The sequence below is a fragment of the Sorex araneus genome, chromosome X, assembly GCF_027595985.1.
Source record: "Sorex araneus isolate mSorAra2 chromosome X, mSorAra2.pri, whole genome shotgun sequence".
Classification (NCBI taxonomy): Eukaryota; Metazoa; Chordata; class Mammalia; order Eulipotyphla; family Soricidae; genus Sorex; species Sorex araneus.
In genome coordinates, this window is record NC_073313.1 from 201,309,060 (window position 1) to 201,325,249 (window position 16,190).

A 16,190-nucleotide genomic window follows, 5' to 3' on the forward strand; every position below is an offset into this window, starting at 1 on the left:
CATGTGGGCAGGAAACTCTGGGTAGCTTGCCAGGCTCTCCCAGAGGGAGAACTAGACCAACAGATGTCTTCTGGGCACTTGGTTTTATAGTGTCTAAATGTTGGCCATTGGTGGGATTACATGGTGCCGGGGGCAGTCCCTGGGTGTGACCACCTAGCTATTGGAAAATGGGGAATCTGGGCAGAAAAGGCCCAGTCCCGATCTGAGCAGGCTTGGAGGTCTCAGCCCCAGGTCCCACACACTTGGGTTCCTCTGCCAGTTCCTTCATGTGTGAGGCTTGTCCAAACATGTGGAGAGGGGACTTGAGCATGGCTGTGGCTAGGCTCCGGAGGTCTTCGGCCGCAGGAGTTCTGCTCGGGGTGGGGAGGGAAACTGAAGCCCACCCCCTCCGAGGGAACCCAGAGAAGACAGCCAGGCCCAGAGGCAAGAGACTCTGATATAAAATCATACATATCATAGTTTAAGTCTAAGTAAATGATTATTGTTAGTAAATTAATCCTATAAACCAAATGTTTTTAGGAAACAATATCACCAATACAAGTCTACCAGCAAAAAAAAAGTTATGCCAAAATCTTTTTTTCTTTTTGGGTCATGCCCAGCACTGCACAGGGGTTACTCCTGGCTCTGCACTCAGGAATTACTCCTGGCAGTGCTCAGGGGACCATATGGGATGCTGGGAATTGAACCCAGTCAGTCACGTGCAAGGCAAATGCCCTACCCGCTATACTATCACTCCAGCCCCAAAATTTAGCATTTTTTTAAAAATTCTTTTATTGATTCACCACGTGGAAAGTTACAAAGCTTTCAGGTTAAAGTCTCAGTTATACAATGCTCAAACACCCATCCCTTCACCAGTGAAAATTTAGCATTTTTGATTAATAATTCTGTTGTAGTTGGGTACAGAATGTCCTGACTGGACCTGTGGGGCCGACGTGCTGGGCAGGAGGCCAGATAGCACAGCGGGTAAGGCATTTGCCTTGCACGCAGCCAACCCGGCTGGATTCCTCTGTCCCTCTCAGAGAGGCCATCAAGCTACAGAGAGTATCTCGCCCGCACAGCAGAGCCAGGCAAGCTACCCATGGCGTATTCAATATGCCAAAAACAGTAACAACAAGTCTCACAATGGAGACATTACTGGTGCCCGCTCGAGCAAATTGATGAACAACGGGATAGTGCAGCAGTGCTACAATTCTATTGTGCTGCCTCGAGTCATGAGTGAAGAAAAAAAGACAGCTCAGGATAGGATAGTGAGTTTATTAGAAGCTCAGCACTGAGGACCCCATGTCAGAAGAGAAAGAGACTTGGAGCTCTGTTTGCTGAGAGGGACTTTCTTTTATCCTCTAAGAGTGGGCTACAGTCTGCATACCTTATCATCGAGACAAGGGAGACAGAGATAATTGGTAAAAGATCAAACAATCAAGGCATCTTTTCCCTATGTTATGGCCTTCAGGTGCCAAAAGGAAAACAGTGACAGTATATCCTGCCCATTTAGAACCAGCCCCAGGTGTCCTCTCCAGGCATTCCTGTAAATTCCTCAGGCCCGCTACACTCCAGTAAATCTGGCGGCCTGGAGGAAGTAAAAGGAATGCTTCTTCCTCTGTTCTTTTTTCAACATAAGGTTCAGTTTTCTGTTTCCCAGTTCCCATTACATTTTCTTAACTCACATATCAACTAAGATGAATTTTTTAAAATAAGACTACTAGACTATCAACTAAGCCAGAGCCCCACGCCGGCTGATGATGGGAAATAACCATCCTCTTCGGTTTTTTTTCCCTTTGTCAGACAGCGTGGCGATTACTAAACAGGCGTGAACTCGGTGGCGCGGGGCAAGGGGGAAAAAGAAAAGTTATGTAACAAACAGCAGGACTTAATATCTCTATATGCTTAGTAATGGAGAATTATCAAATGCCTCATTGGCAATAGGACTGTCTTTTTCTTTTTGGGGGGAAACCCCAGCAACGGTAGTGAGTTGTGTGTTGAAACTTGGAATGTAATCGAGATAACGGCAAATGAAGTGAAACTTATCACGTACAAGGGTGGGGACTAGGGAGGTGGGAGGGGGCGGCAGATATACTGGGGGGGTTGGGGATGGAAGATGGGCACTGGTGAAGGGAGGGGTGTTTGAATATTGTATAACTGACATAATCCTGAGAACTTTGTAACCCTCCACTTGGTGATTCAATAAAAAAAAAAAATAAGACTTCAGAAATTGTGTTCTTAAGTGATGATATAAATGTGGAAATTAGAACTCCCAATTTCAACTCAAATACTTGTGTCTTTGCAGCCATCTCTTATATCCTTACTTTGCAATGTTAATATTTTTAGTGTCAACCTTATAGTATCAACCTATACATGAATCAGATGGCATTTTATACTAACAGCTGGGCTGGATCAAACAAAAAATAAAAGGCTTTAAAAGCTGTTTCTTCTTCCTTCTCCTCTTCCTCTTCCTCCTTCTCCTCACTCATTGATAGCATTTGCTGGAGCTTAGGGGGATCATGTGTGGTACCAGGGATTTAACCAGGTCAACCATGTGAAAAGCAAGCACCCTACCACTGTACTATCATCATTCTAGTCCCTCAAACTTCTAATTAAACCATAGCCACCTGTCCAACTGAAAATTGTCCCCATGTGTGAAGCTAGAGATATACCTGCCTAATATAGCCTATTATACTGATTATATTTTGTTGTTGTCCACAATTGAATTTTGCATGTGTCATCAAAGTGAATAGCCAATCTGAAGACTAGAGTGCCATTCTGTAACATGAAAAATTGTTTAATAAGCAATAAATCAGATTTTTATCGGAGATTTTCATTTTATTTTCTGAAGTATATGTTTCTTACTTTAGGTTCAAGTTGCATCATTAACTTTTTCTGTTGTAGTTTAATAAATATAGTGAGCAAACCAGTGAGCCTAAAGAGCTAATCCCAAAATTATATGCAAATTTTATAACAAAGAAAAATCCAGAAAAATCTTTTTAGTTTAAAAGAAATTAAAGCTACTAGTCAGTAGTCAGCTGCCTTTTAACAAAGTAATGCTGGATTGGTCCCATCAGTAGAAGTACAAAAGTTCCTAAAAGTGGAGGAGGAAATCAGAGAAGAGACTGGGGATGATGGTGAAAGAAAAGTTAAACCAGGGGCTGAAGCGATAGCACAGCGGGGAGGGCATTTGCCTTGCATGCGGCCAACCCAGGTTCGATTCCCAGCATCCCATATGGTCCCCTGAGCACTGCCAGGAGTAAGTCCTGAGTTCAAAGCCAGGAATAACCCCTGTGCATCAACAGGTGTGACCCAAGAAGCCCCCCCCAAAAAAAATAGTTAAACCAGGAGCCAAGGAAAGTGAGCAGCCTATAGAAATGCAAAAAAGTGAAGGGATATGTATTCCCACAGAATTTGCAGAAATGAAGTCTTATCTTCAACATCTGCCAATATTCACTGAGAAACATTCAGAGCTATTGACCTATAGAACTGTAAACTATCATTTGTGTAATTTTTGAGGTACTACATTTGTGTTAATTTGTTACTGCAACAGGCAAAATAATACTGAGGAAGCATTCTTTTTCCAGAAGCCTCTGTCACTGAAGCTGTATTAATAAAAAAAAGTTTTCAAAATTTCTCAAGGTATTACTTACATATTTATTTAAATTTTTACTGCCTCATTTATTTTCAGGCAGTAATCTGTAACAGCCAGGTCAATATTTCAAGAAGCAGCCAGGAAATGGAAAGAAATAAAGAAGCTTCCAAAGCACGTAAAATTGATGTTCTTGGGACAGAAAAGGTAACTACTTAAAGATAAAATAATACTTTTCAAACAGCTTCCACAACTGTATGGAAAGTGATATTATTTGCACTTGCTTTTATTGTTTGATTGTTTGCTATGTATGTACTATCAATACATATCAGTATCTCTTTCCCAATCTGAAGGTGACATTCTTGAAAAGCAAAAGAAGCGCCCTAAAAATATGAGTACATTTAGGTGTCAAATGATATGAGCTTTTTAACAGAATAAACCTGTGCATTAAAATAAGTGATGGAGGTTTAATTAGCCCATTTCAATGTGCACTGACTAAATTATTGGATGAAAACAATGAAATGGTGACTATATATACAGGGTTGAAATAACTGATTTTGTGCAATTATTTCAAATTTTCTTTAAACGTAGGTCTCTAGTCTTGAAAAGCACTCTGAGGAAATAAACCAAGCCTCTCAGTTTCATCAATATGTTCAAGAAACAGGTAAGAAGCGGATATTATTTGAACCCAATATATCTTTCTAATATTGATTTGTCTGTGTTTCAATGAAATAATTCTAAAGCATAATCTCTCCTACAAAGTAAAGTTCATAACTATGACTCATGATCCCAAAGTGAAAAGGATAGATAATTACGTTTGCTGTGCTCTAAGATGCAATAGGCTTCTATAAGAATTTACTGCCTAAAGTTGGAGTTCACTCAGGTCAGGACCCTGAGGAGCATGTGTCCAGGGTTAGCAAAAAAAAAGTTCTGCTCTTCCACAAGATCCTGAGGCATAAGCAGAGCAAGTTTATTGACTGGTCAATATACTGGTCACAGGGATGGGGACACACAGTGAAAGACACTAAAAAGAGAATCCCTAAATAAAACATTTGGAAATACCTTTTGTTTTCTTTTGAGGTAGTTCAGTGTTAAGAATGTCTTGAGTTTGGGAGTTTAATGTTAAGAATTTTGCCAGTGACCAGTAACTAAATGGGAAAACTTTGCTTGAGGTCTCAAATAAGAGATTAATTTTAACTAAGTAGGGAAGCTGTCCTTGGAGTTGTAGGTTGCTGGGATTCGGCCACTGTCAGCTAATTGAATAGAAGAATGTGTGCCAAGTTAATTTTAGTCCTTCTCAGAACAGTTAAGCTGATGGCGCCCAGAATCTGAAACAACTTTATATTTTTTGTGAACCAGGGACCTTTCACAGGGTCTGTGCCAAGCTGTGTGTGTAGATTGGGACTTAACCACTTCATTGTCCACCAATCTTATGAAATATTGATCCTAAAAGCCTAGAAGAACCAGCCATTTTTGCCGTAGGGACCTAGAATAAAACTTGATGTTTATCAATCTGCCCAGAGTAGTTATTTATATTACATTACTTTTAATTACAAATTTAAACACTTTAAAATCATTTCTTCTATCTACATATGAGAGATTAGACTAAAAACAATTTGTGAAGGTTTACATTAAATGGGCACATACTGCTTTGTCTATCAAAGAGGAGCAAAATAGTTTGTTGTCCAAAAGAACAAAGAGATTATTTAAGCAGATGTGAATGAAACATTAATTGAAGGTATCTGTATTTTGATTTTATTGCTTGGGATTTTTTTTTGTTTTTCTAGACTAAATTATTTGACTGAGCATGAAATTAAACAATCTTGTAAAAATGTTTGGGGGCTGGAGCAATAGCACAGCAGGTAGTGCGTTTACCTTGCACGTGGCCGATCTGGGTTCAAATCCCAGCATCCCATATGGTCCCCGAGCACCACCAGGAGTAATTCCTGAGTGCATGAGCCAGGAGTGACCCCTGTGCATTGCCAGGTGTCACCCAAGAAGCAAAAAAAAAAAAAAAGGAAAAGTTTGGAAAATATGAATGATTAAAAGAAAAAATGGTTCCATCATTTATGACTTTCTATTAAGAGAAAAGACTTCAATTTTCTTCCTATATTCTTGATATTATTATATTACAAAATTGAGTAGCAATAAATATATAAATGTATTGAATATGCAATATAAATATTCAGTATAATAATGTTTTAAGATATATTGAATAGACATATTTCATATATTTTATTTTTTAATAAACTTTTATTGTAAAAAATTCCCACAGTCTTTGAATTCCTTCTGGCATATCATCCTTACTTGTCTAATATCTCTGGTGTGCTCTTTGTCTATAGTCATTGATACACCTGAGGATGAAGAGATTCCAAAGATTTCAACTAAGCTTTTAAAAGAACAATTTGAGAAGTCTTCTCAGGAAAACATACTTTATTCTGACAAAGAGCTGACAGCCCCAACCAAACAGATTAAGGTAAAATAATCTCTCTAAGTGAAAATATTAAATATAAAACCAGACTCAAATGCATAATACTGAATGTTGTGATTTTTCAACAACAAAATCCCAAATCAGTAATTAATCTGTTCCATGAGAAAAATATTGTGTATAAGAAAAGAGGAAGAGAAAGGTAAAAAACATTTTTCAGTAGAGAAAATAAGGGAAGAAAAAATTACGTATGATCTGAAGTTTAGTAACTGACATTAGCTAAAATAAAATGAATGTTAAATGTCAGATACTTATTCTTTTCTTCTTAAAATTCCAAAAGAAAAAAAAAACCTTCGAAAGTGTATTAACACCCTATTGTTTCACTCTAGCACGTTACATAAAGAAAAATTTCAGGATTATCTGTAAATGTTAAAATACTGAGCTATTGACATATTGAGTAGGAAATATGATTCTAAAAGTGAAAGTGAATTATAAAAATGATCATAAAATGTACTGAGTATTGCTACCATGTAAGTCTTTTAGTGGAGTTTACTACTATTCCTAATGGAGATATCATAGAAATGAAGAGACGAAAGATAGTCTAGGAGGTCTTCACAATTACATCGTCTTTATGAGATTTGATATTTTTTTCTCCCTTAAAGATTGAAAGTGAATATGAAGATACTTTAAAGCCATCATCAGTGGTGGGTACCTCTTCCACTTCTTGTACTTCAACAAGCCAGAGGAAGGAAGTATCAACCACAAGATATAGTGACCACAGTGCTTCTTCCTCACTTCTGGCACAAATTAAGGCTACCTCCTTAGGAAACACAGAAGAATTTCCTCCTCCACCACCTGATATATCTCAAAATTCAATAGATGTGACAGATTTTTCCCAGTCCCCTGAATTTCCTAATTCTCCTAGAATGCCACCAGTCCCCAAAGAATTATATTCCAAGCAAAGAAATTTGTACGAGTTAAACCGTTTATACAAACACATCCATCCTGAGTTAAGAAAAAACCTAGAAAAAGATTATATCAATGAGGTTTCTGATATTGTTTCTAGTCAAGTGAACTCAGGGAACTCATTTTCAGCTGATGTGCAGCAAGCTCGGTATGTTTTTGAAAATACAATTGACAGTTCTCAAAAAAATTTCAACTCAGAAAGAGAACAAATAGAGTGGGATGAAATTTTGAAGGGGGAGGTACAGTCTATGAGATGGATCTTTGAAAATCAGCCATTAGATTCTATCAATAGTGATGCACAGGATGAAGATAACATCTCTAAGAGCATCACTGATCAAGAAATCATTGCGGGTGGTGATGTGAAATATACCACATGGATGTTTGAAACTCAACCTATAGATGCACTGGGTTTTCATTCTTATGGCACTAAAGAAAATGCTGAAAAAATTCCTGAGATGGCCAGAGGAGATGTTCGCACAGCACGGTGGATGTTTGAGACAAAGCCACTGGACTCTATGAATAAAATGCATCAGAGTCAAGAAGAACCAGAAGTAACTGCAATGAAGGACATAACTGGGGGAGATGTCAAGACAGTCAGATATATGTTTGAAACTCAACAGCTGGATCAAATTGGACAGCTTCATTCAGTGGATGAAGCTTACCTACTGCAACTCAAATCTGAGCTCAAAGAAATTAAAGGAAATGTTAAGAGAAGTATAAAATGTTTTGAAACTCAACCATTATATGTTATTAGAGATGGACTGGGTCAAATGCTAGAAATTAAAACTGTTCACAGAGAAGATATTGAAAGAGGAGATGTGAGAACAGCACGGTGGATGTTTGAAACACAGCCCCTGGATACAATTAATAAGGATATCACAGAAATTAAAGTTGTCCGAGGAATATCCATAGAAGAAAACATCAAAGGTGGGGTGAGTAGAGCAAAGTGGTTATTTGAAACCCAGCCTTTGGAGAAAATAAAAGAAGATTCGGAAGAGGCCATCACTGAAAAGGAAGCAATAATAGGTGCAGATGTCTCCAGAAAGTGTTGGATGTTTGAAACAAAGCCACTAGACATTCTAAAAGACACTTCTGCTGCAGCACCTGTGCAATCTGAGGAGATAATAGGGGGTGATGTACAAGCTACTAAGCATCTATTTGAAACATTTCCAATTGAGGTCTTAAAAGATAGCCCTGATGTAGGAAAGCTTGAAAAAATCACTGCCTCTGAAGAAGAAAAGGGGGATGTTAGGCATCAAAAATGGATTTTTGAAACTCAGCCTCTAGAAGATATTAGACAAGATAAAAAAGAATGCATACGTACAGTAAAACTTGAGGCAATTGACAAAGGTGATGTCAGAAATTACACACATATCTTTGAATCTAATAATTTAATTAAATATGATGCATCACATAAGATTGAGGTAGAAGGAGTCACAAGAGGTGCTGTTGAGTTAAACAAATCACTCTTTGAAACCAGACCGCTCTATGCCATTCAAGATCACCATGGGAAATATCATGAAGTAAAGACGGTCAAGCATGAGGAAATCTTAAGAGGTGATGTTAAAAGCTGCAGGTGGCTTTTTGAAACAACACCCATTGACCAGTTTGATGAGAGTCTTCATAAATTCCAAATTATTCGTGGAATATCTGCTCAAGAAATACAGACCGGAAATGTGAAATCTGCTAAATGGCTTTTTGAAACCCAGCCTCTCGATTCAATAAAACATACTACTAATGTGGAAGAAGTAGAAAGTAAATCCAAACAAACTACAGATATTGTGAAAGGAGATGTTAAAACCTGTAGATGGCTTTTTGAAACCCAGCCCATGGAGTCTCTTTATGAAAAAGTCTCTTTAATGCCTGACAATGAAGAAATCCATAAGGGAGATGTCAAAACATGTACTTGGCTCTTTGAAACTCAGTCACTTGACACCATAAAAGATGACTCTGAAGCAATAGTCAAATTGCAAACTGTAAAACAAGAGGAGATACAAGGTGGAGATGTTCATACAGCATGCCATGTTTTTGAGACAGAAAACTTGGACAGAATACAAGGAGACGAAGGAAAGGAAACGAAGACCGTGGAAATTGATATCCAAGCTGGGGATGTTTCCAGCATGAGGCACAAATTTGAAAATCAGCCCTTAGATGCCATAAGTTCCAGATCAGAGGAAGTTTGGGAAAAGATCAAAACCTTAAAGACTGATGATATACAGAAAGGAAATGTTTTAAATTGTAGGTGGCTTTTTGAAAACCAACCTATTGACAGGATAAAAGAAAACCAAGGAAAGGATGAATTAGTGAAGACAGTGACAGACATCCAAGGTGGGGATGTAAGAAAAAGGTGCTTTATTTTTGAGACATTTTCTTTAGATGAAATTAAAGAAGAAAGTGACCATATCAGCACCAAGAAAACACTCACTGAAGAAGCAATAAAAGGTGATGTAAAAAGCTACAGAATGCTCTTTGAAACTCAACCACTTTATGCGATTCAGGACCGAGAAGGATTTTATCATGAAGTGACAACAGTTAAAAAGGAAGAGGTAATTCACGGAGATGTACGAGGGACAAGGTGGCTTTTTGAAACAAAACCACTAGATTCAATTAATGAATCAGAGAGTGTGTATGTTATTAAATCTGTCACACAAGAAGACATTCAGAAGGGCGATGTTAGTGCTGTCAGATACAGATTTGAAACCCAACCACTGGATCAGATTTCAGAAGAATCGCACACTATTATGCCCACTGTAGACTATATTCAAGGTGGGAATGTGAAGACAAGTAAACAATTCTTTGAGTCTGAAAACTGTCATAAGAATAAATATATAAGAACAGTAAGTGTTAATGAAATACAAAAGGGCAATGTTAAAATATCTACGTGGCTATTTGAAACCCACACTCTAGATGAACTGAAAGGAGAAGGGGCAGAAAATGGAAATATCAAAATGGTCACCCAGGAAAATATGCATAAAGGTGATGTTAAGCAAGCAATCTGGCTTTTTGAGACTCAATCTTTAGATTCTATTAAGGAAGCAGATGAAAACATCACAGATATTACCAAGGAGAAACTTCCTTCTTCTGATGTCAAGACAACTACATGGCTTTTTGAAACAACACCACTTCACAAATTTCATGAAAATAGAGTAGAAAAGGTGGAAATTATTGGCAAAAGCATTAAAGAAACCTTGAAAGAACTCTATTCTCAGAAGTTTATTGAGGCTCCTGGAATCATCATTGAAGCTGATGAAATTGGGGATGTTCGGATGGCAAAATACAAGCTCATGAATCAAGCAGCCCCTGAGATACAGAAAGAAGAAATGATCAGAGTTGATCTTAGAAATATAATAATGCACCTTCTTTCCAACAGAGACTGCACAAAAAGAGAGATCTTGGTTAGTGAAGAGGAAAAGGGAAATGTTAATTTGACCAAAACTCAGTTGTTGAACAGATCAACAGAATATCATGCTGAAAAGGAAGAGATAGTGAGGGGTGATGTACAGCAAGCAATAAAAAATCTGTTCTCTGCAGAAAGATCTGTGAAGAAAGGCATTTTAATTCAGGAAGATGAACGAGGAGATATTAAAATGACTCTCTATTGTCTTCTGCATGAAAATTCTGGAGACACAATTGAGCGTGAAAAAGTAAAAGGGGGCGATGTTAGAGGAACCATTCACAATTTGCTATCTTTCACATCGAACAATGCAATTTCTGAAAGGGCGAAAATTGATGCCTCAGAGAGGGGAAATGTTCGTTTTTTCACAACATGCATAGAAACTGGAGCTTTAGAATATCTCAAACAACTCCAGACAGGGTCAAATGAAACACTAACAGCTAGGGAGCAAGAAAAAGAAGAAATAATTGGTGGTGATGTACAGGGCACAAAACTGTTACTAAAGAAAAGGCAGCCTCAGGTTGAACGTACAGTTAATGAAACTGACATCATCCCAGGAGATGTGCATAATACAGTTAAGGTTTTTATGACAAAACCTCAAAGTACATCTTATAACACACCCAAAGAAAAAATTGCAAAAGGTGATTTAAAATTAACCTTAAATTCCCTCAACCAGGCTGTAAATCAGAAAAATATGGCTAAAACTCAAGAAATTATCAAAGGTGACACACTGGACATACTCAAATCACTTGATGAATCAGGTAAGCAATGTAAAGAATCTAAGCAGCCCCAAGCCATCCCTGTGGATATTGAGCAAGCTATTGAATGCCTTGAAAAGACAGCAAAGACAAGGGCAGAAATCCTGAAGAAGGAGCTTCTCCTAAAAGACCTTGAAACATCACTAAGGAATCTGAAAGAGGCAGAAAGAGCGTTCAGAGAGGTAGATAAGCAAAGTGGAATCATAGAAAATGCGCAAGCCGGATACTCAGGAGAGCAGAAGCCAGAGCGTCTTCCAGTGGATCTCCAAGGATACAAACAAAGTATTCTTCAGCCGAGGCCAGGACCATTTGAGCCAGCAACCAAGTGGTGGCAAGGGAAAACAGACGCTCTTGATCAAAATACAGGAAAATGTTGCCATGAGAATTTAATAGGAGGAAGAACTGGGGTTAATCTTCCCAAAGCCCCCAAGGGCACCGTAAAGATTGTCATAGACCGTGAACAAAACAATGATGCTCTTGAGAAAAGTCTTAGAAGACTATCTAATTCAACCACCCATCACGAAGCTATAAAAAATATGTTGGAATCAGAGGACAGATCAGGTTTCTGGACTGAGACCACAAGAGGGCAGCATCTTAGAAATGAGCACATGAGCAGACAATTGGCTTCAACTCTTTCAAATAAGGAAATTCTGAAAACCAAGGAATCAGAGACAGCTAGAAAGCAAATGGACAGCATCTTTGACTCTAGCCTAGCAAGTAAAAAATCAGTAGGAACCCAACAAACACAAACCTGCCAACTGAGAAATGAGTACCAAAAGACTGAGCCGTTCCCTATGAAGAATTCTAATATCAAAAATATTAAAATACCAACAGATACACAGGGCTTCCAGTCCTATCCTACCCAGGTTGCAGCCAACAAGTTAGTTGAGGAAGCTTGTGAAGTTACAGGGGACTTTCATAAGCAAACTTTGGTAAGGCAAGAAATGCAATATTCAAATAAAAATGTGAAAAGAAACAATGTAAACCTTCAACCAGTGTTGCAGAATTTCCCAGCAGATCAAGACATATCAAATGTAACAGAAACAAAAGTCTCCCAAAAAGGCCATGATAAATTGAAGACAACTGACATAAAGCAAAAGACAGATGTTCATCTCAGTAGCCAGGACTTTTTAATGATGACAAATACTTCTAGAGACTTAAAAACGGCAATGGAAATGTCCTTGAATTCAATCAGCCTTAACCCTGAAAGTAATGTAAAGGAAAGTGAGTGCCCGCTTCCACCTCCATCTCCACCTCCTCCTCCACCTTCAAATGCATCATCTGAAATTGAATTTCCTCTTCCTCCTCCACCGCCTTTAATGATGTTGCCTGAAAAAAATACGTTTCCTCCTTCACTCTCCACAGAAAAAATAAAGACTGAGTTTGAAAGTTTCCCAGGACTCCTTCTTCCCCCACCAGCAGAGGATCAGAAGTCAGAAAGAGAATGTGTATCCATGTATCAACCACCCTTCCCTCCTCCAACTCAGTCTCTGAAACCGGCAGATCTGTCCTCCTCTGTTCTAGAAAAGCACAGTGAAACAGTCAGACAGTGTTTTCAAGAAGGTACTTTAAGCTCTCGGCAAACTCTTTCTCATTCTAAAACCCTAACGGAAAAATCACAGAAGCGTGTACCACCACCCACATTGCCCAAACCCAAATTTTTTAAGTTACCAGAAGCTAATCCGAAAAATGATAGCTCCTTAAAAATGGAATTAAAAACTTCATTGCCAGATGTGGAAGGTGAGATTCCTCCTTCAAGGGACCAGAAAGGAGGAAAAATGGTGATAGCCAGTGAATACCCAGAGATGAAGCATAGCTCAGCTAGAAAAATGCTAAATGAAAGACAATTATCTATGCCCTCAGCAACATCTCTTCTACAGAGAGCTCCAGAAATTTCACCACTCGATGGCAAACAGGTAGCACCTCTTGTAAAATCACATTCATTTTCAGCAGTTTTAGGTCAACAAAGTCCAAAACCTTACATGAGAAAATTTAAGACACCTTTGATGATTGCTGAAGAAAAATACAGACAACAAAAAGAAGAGCTTGAAAAACAAAAACAGGGTAGCTCTTGTTACAGCATAGGTAAAACAGAAAACCCAAATCAAAATAAATCAGACTTGGAAAAGCAAGTGCCGTTACAGAACACAGATGAGGTTGCCCAACCTAGAATGGACTCAGTGGTCCCTGAGGATCAGCCTAACCTAGAACGTCAAAAAAATGCTCACTTAGTAGAAATATGTAATGACAACGAGGTCTCTACCACACTAGAAATGACAATTGCTGCCAAGAAGCTCCCCCATGTACTTACAGACTCTGAGAACAAAGATACTATGAAAAAAGACGTTTCACAGAGTGAACAGGACATTAAACAGTATACAACAGCTTGTGAAATTAAACAGAATCACCAAGAATATAGCACACAACAAACACAGCAGAAGAAGGGCCTGGATCAGTTGAACTTGCTCCAAATCAAGCCAGTTTTCCCAAATTTCAAAGTTAAAACCATCAAGCTTCCAAGCCTAGATCTCAAATTAAATGAAATGGTGCGAAGCTTTGAAAGCCATAAAAAGCAATCTGAACTTGATGTTCAGGCCAAAGAACAGTACCAGCAAAATAAGAAAACGGAGGTCAGCACTGAATGTCGTAATAAACAACCTGTGGATAAAAAATATTGTGACTTACCGAAGAAGGAGAAAAGAGTGACAATAACACTACCTATGGATTCTACAAAGAAAGGCCACGAAAGTAAGTTCAGCATAGATCATGAACTGCAAAAAGAAGTTAGAGAATCTGAGGGGGAGAAACGTTCAGGAAGTGAAGGGATAGTTCAGGGAACACCAATGATTGATCCCAGAGAAGAGAGACTAATGGTTGAAAGAAAACAGGAACATTTGAATGAAATTGTACAGAAAGAAGTCAAACACGAGGCTGCTGATACACATCTTGATTCACAGGCTCAGGATTTTCGGCAAACACAAATACAGACCTCCAAAACTCAAGCTGAACATAAAAAATTGCCCCAGCCATATAATAATCTGCAGGAAGAAAAATGTCTTAGAGTCAAGGGTGTACAACAGAAACAAGTCTTTTCTAATACTAGAGAGTCAAAGCAAGAGATTACACAGAACAAATCTTTGTTTTCCTCTGTGAAAGAATCTCAGCAGGATGACGGAAAATGTGCTGTAAATATATTGGAATTCATGAGAAAACGTGAAGAACTACAACACATTTTGTCTAGGGTAAAGCAATTTGAAGCAGAGCCAAATAAAGATGGTCTTAAAACTTTTCAGACACTTTTAAATATTATTCCAGCATGGCTATTAAGTGAAGAAAAGAAAGAACATGGGCTTCACATTGCTATGGAGAAAAATGCAGAAAAAATTAAAGAAGAAATAACATATATTAAAACACAAGCAGAGGCTATGCTTCTGTCCTGTGAAAATACAATTCAAACAGCTATGAAATCCTCCAAAGTAGGAAAACAGAAAAATAAAACTAGTAATATAAATGAAACATTATCTAAAATCGCTAATGTTGATGGCAGCTCTAATAACAACACTAAAAAGAAGGAAAATACAACCATTGAAAAAACAGAGCACCACCAGCAAGCAATTCATCATGAAGCAACTGCTCAAAATCTTGTGAAAACCCATCAGGAAATTAAACTAGAAGATAGGAAGATTTCTCCTCCCACTTTAAAAACACGTCCACCATCACCAACTTTTATAACCATTGAGTCTACAGCCCGGCGAACAGAAACCTCTAGTAAGGATGGTATTTCCCAGTCCCCTAAAAAAGAGAGTTTTGCTGACTCCCCACCAAGAAAACCCGTGACAGAAATATCTAAGATTCACAGAGCAAATACTTCCCCTTCTCCACCCAGGAGTCGCTCAGAGCAACTCATAAAACTCAAAGACACCACTGCAAAGTTATCCAGGGGTAGCATTCCAAGTCCATCAGCAACTCCAGTTCCAATTGTGGAGACAAAGTCTGAGATCATCACATCTCCTGCAACACTTCGTCGTCAAATTAAGATAGAATCTCGTGGGAGGGACTCTCCACCTACAATCACAATACCTATAAGTGTAAATCATGTTGATAGCAGTTCCTTCCGAGAATCCGTGGAAGCTCAAGAGAAAGTTCGGAAAGTGGAGAAGAGAGCGACGTACGTTCACAAGGATGGAGTAAATGTCACTAATCATACTGTGCCAGATACTGAGAGTTTTGATGCAGTCGAGATCATCCGCAAAGTTGAAGGGCCTCACATGTCAGAGCACACTGAGAGATATGAAACAACCAATCGTGCTGCTCAACTGGCTGAAGATCTTATGAATGAGCATAAGAATGAGATAAATAGATGGTTCAAGGAATTTAAGGAGGGCCCAATTTTTGAAGCAGTCTCCAATGAAAGAATTTTTACAAATGGAGAAGCAAACCATAATATAAAAGAAGAAAGCCGTACATTTTGTAAGGAGGAATTTGGCTTATCATCTTTAGAAAATACTAATTTCACAGGCTTCCCTTATGATCATGATAGCGTGTCACAAGAAAAGATTTCTGTCATGCAACCCATGGAACAGTCTGAAACAGCATCTCTTAGGGAACAGTTCTCAAGTGTGGACGGATTTGACAGTCAAGTTGTTGGGTCAAAGATAACAGTCTCTTCGCATAGCTCAGAAGCTAGCAAACCTAGCTTTGACTTTAAGCATGCCCCACCAACCTATGAAGATGTTATTGCTGGCCACATTTTAGATATATCTGATTCACCTAAAGTACTCCGGAGAAACTTTCAAGAGACATGGCAAGAGAGTGAAAGAGTTTTTAAAAACCAGGGATATGCAGCTTCAGATGCTCTGGCAGCTGAGATGAGAACCACCTTTCAAGAAGAATCTGCATTCAGACATGGTAAATGAATACGCTTACAAAGTGTGAAAGCAGTTTAATCCACTTAAAGGCATGCATTCCACAGCTAAGATGATTTGCAGTTGAAAGATTGTGTGCAAATAACCAAAAGCTATAACTTAAAACTAACAACTCTCCTTAGATGCTGATCTCTTTCTCTTTAAGACG

General features: G+C 38.4%; 1 protein-coding gene across 3 annotated transcripts in view; it reads left to right on the forward strand.

Moving 5' to 3' along the window:
- XIRP2 (xin actin binding repeat containing 2) overlaps positions 1 to 16,190 on the forward strand; it is a 316,801-nt gene that overhangs the window by 287,976 nt on the left and 12,635 nt on the right. For 2 of the 3 annotated variants that reach the window (XM_055123445.1, XM_055123446.1), the window contains 3 exons: positions 3,671 to 3,778; positions 4,163 to 4,235; positions 5,914 to 6,047. In XM_055123445.1, the coding sequence (XP_054979420.1) occupies positions 3,671 to 3,778; positions 4,163 to 4,235; positions 5,914 to 6,047 (315 nt within the window). Of the gene's footprint in view, positions 1 to 3,670; positions 3,779 to 4,162; positions 4,236 to 5,913; positions 6,048 to 6,661; positions 16,026 to 16,190 lie in introns of all 3 variants that reach the window. The other variant, XM_055123444.1, reaches the window with a different exon arrangement.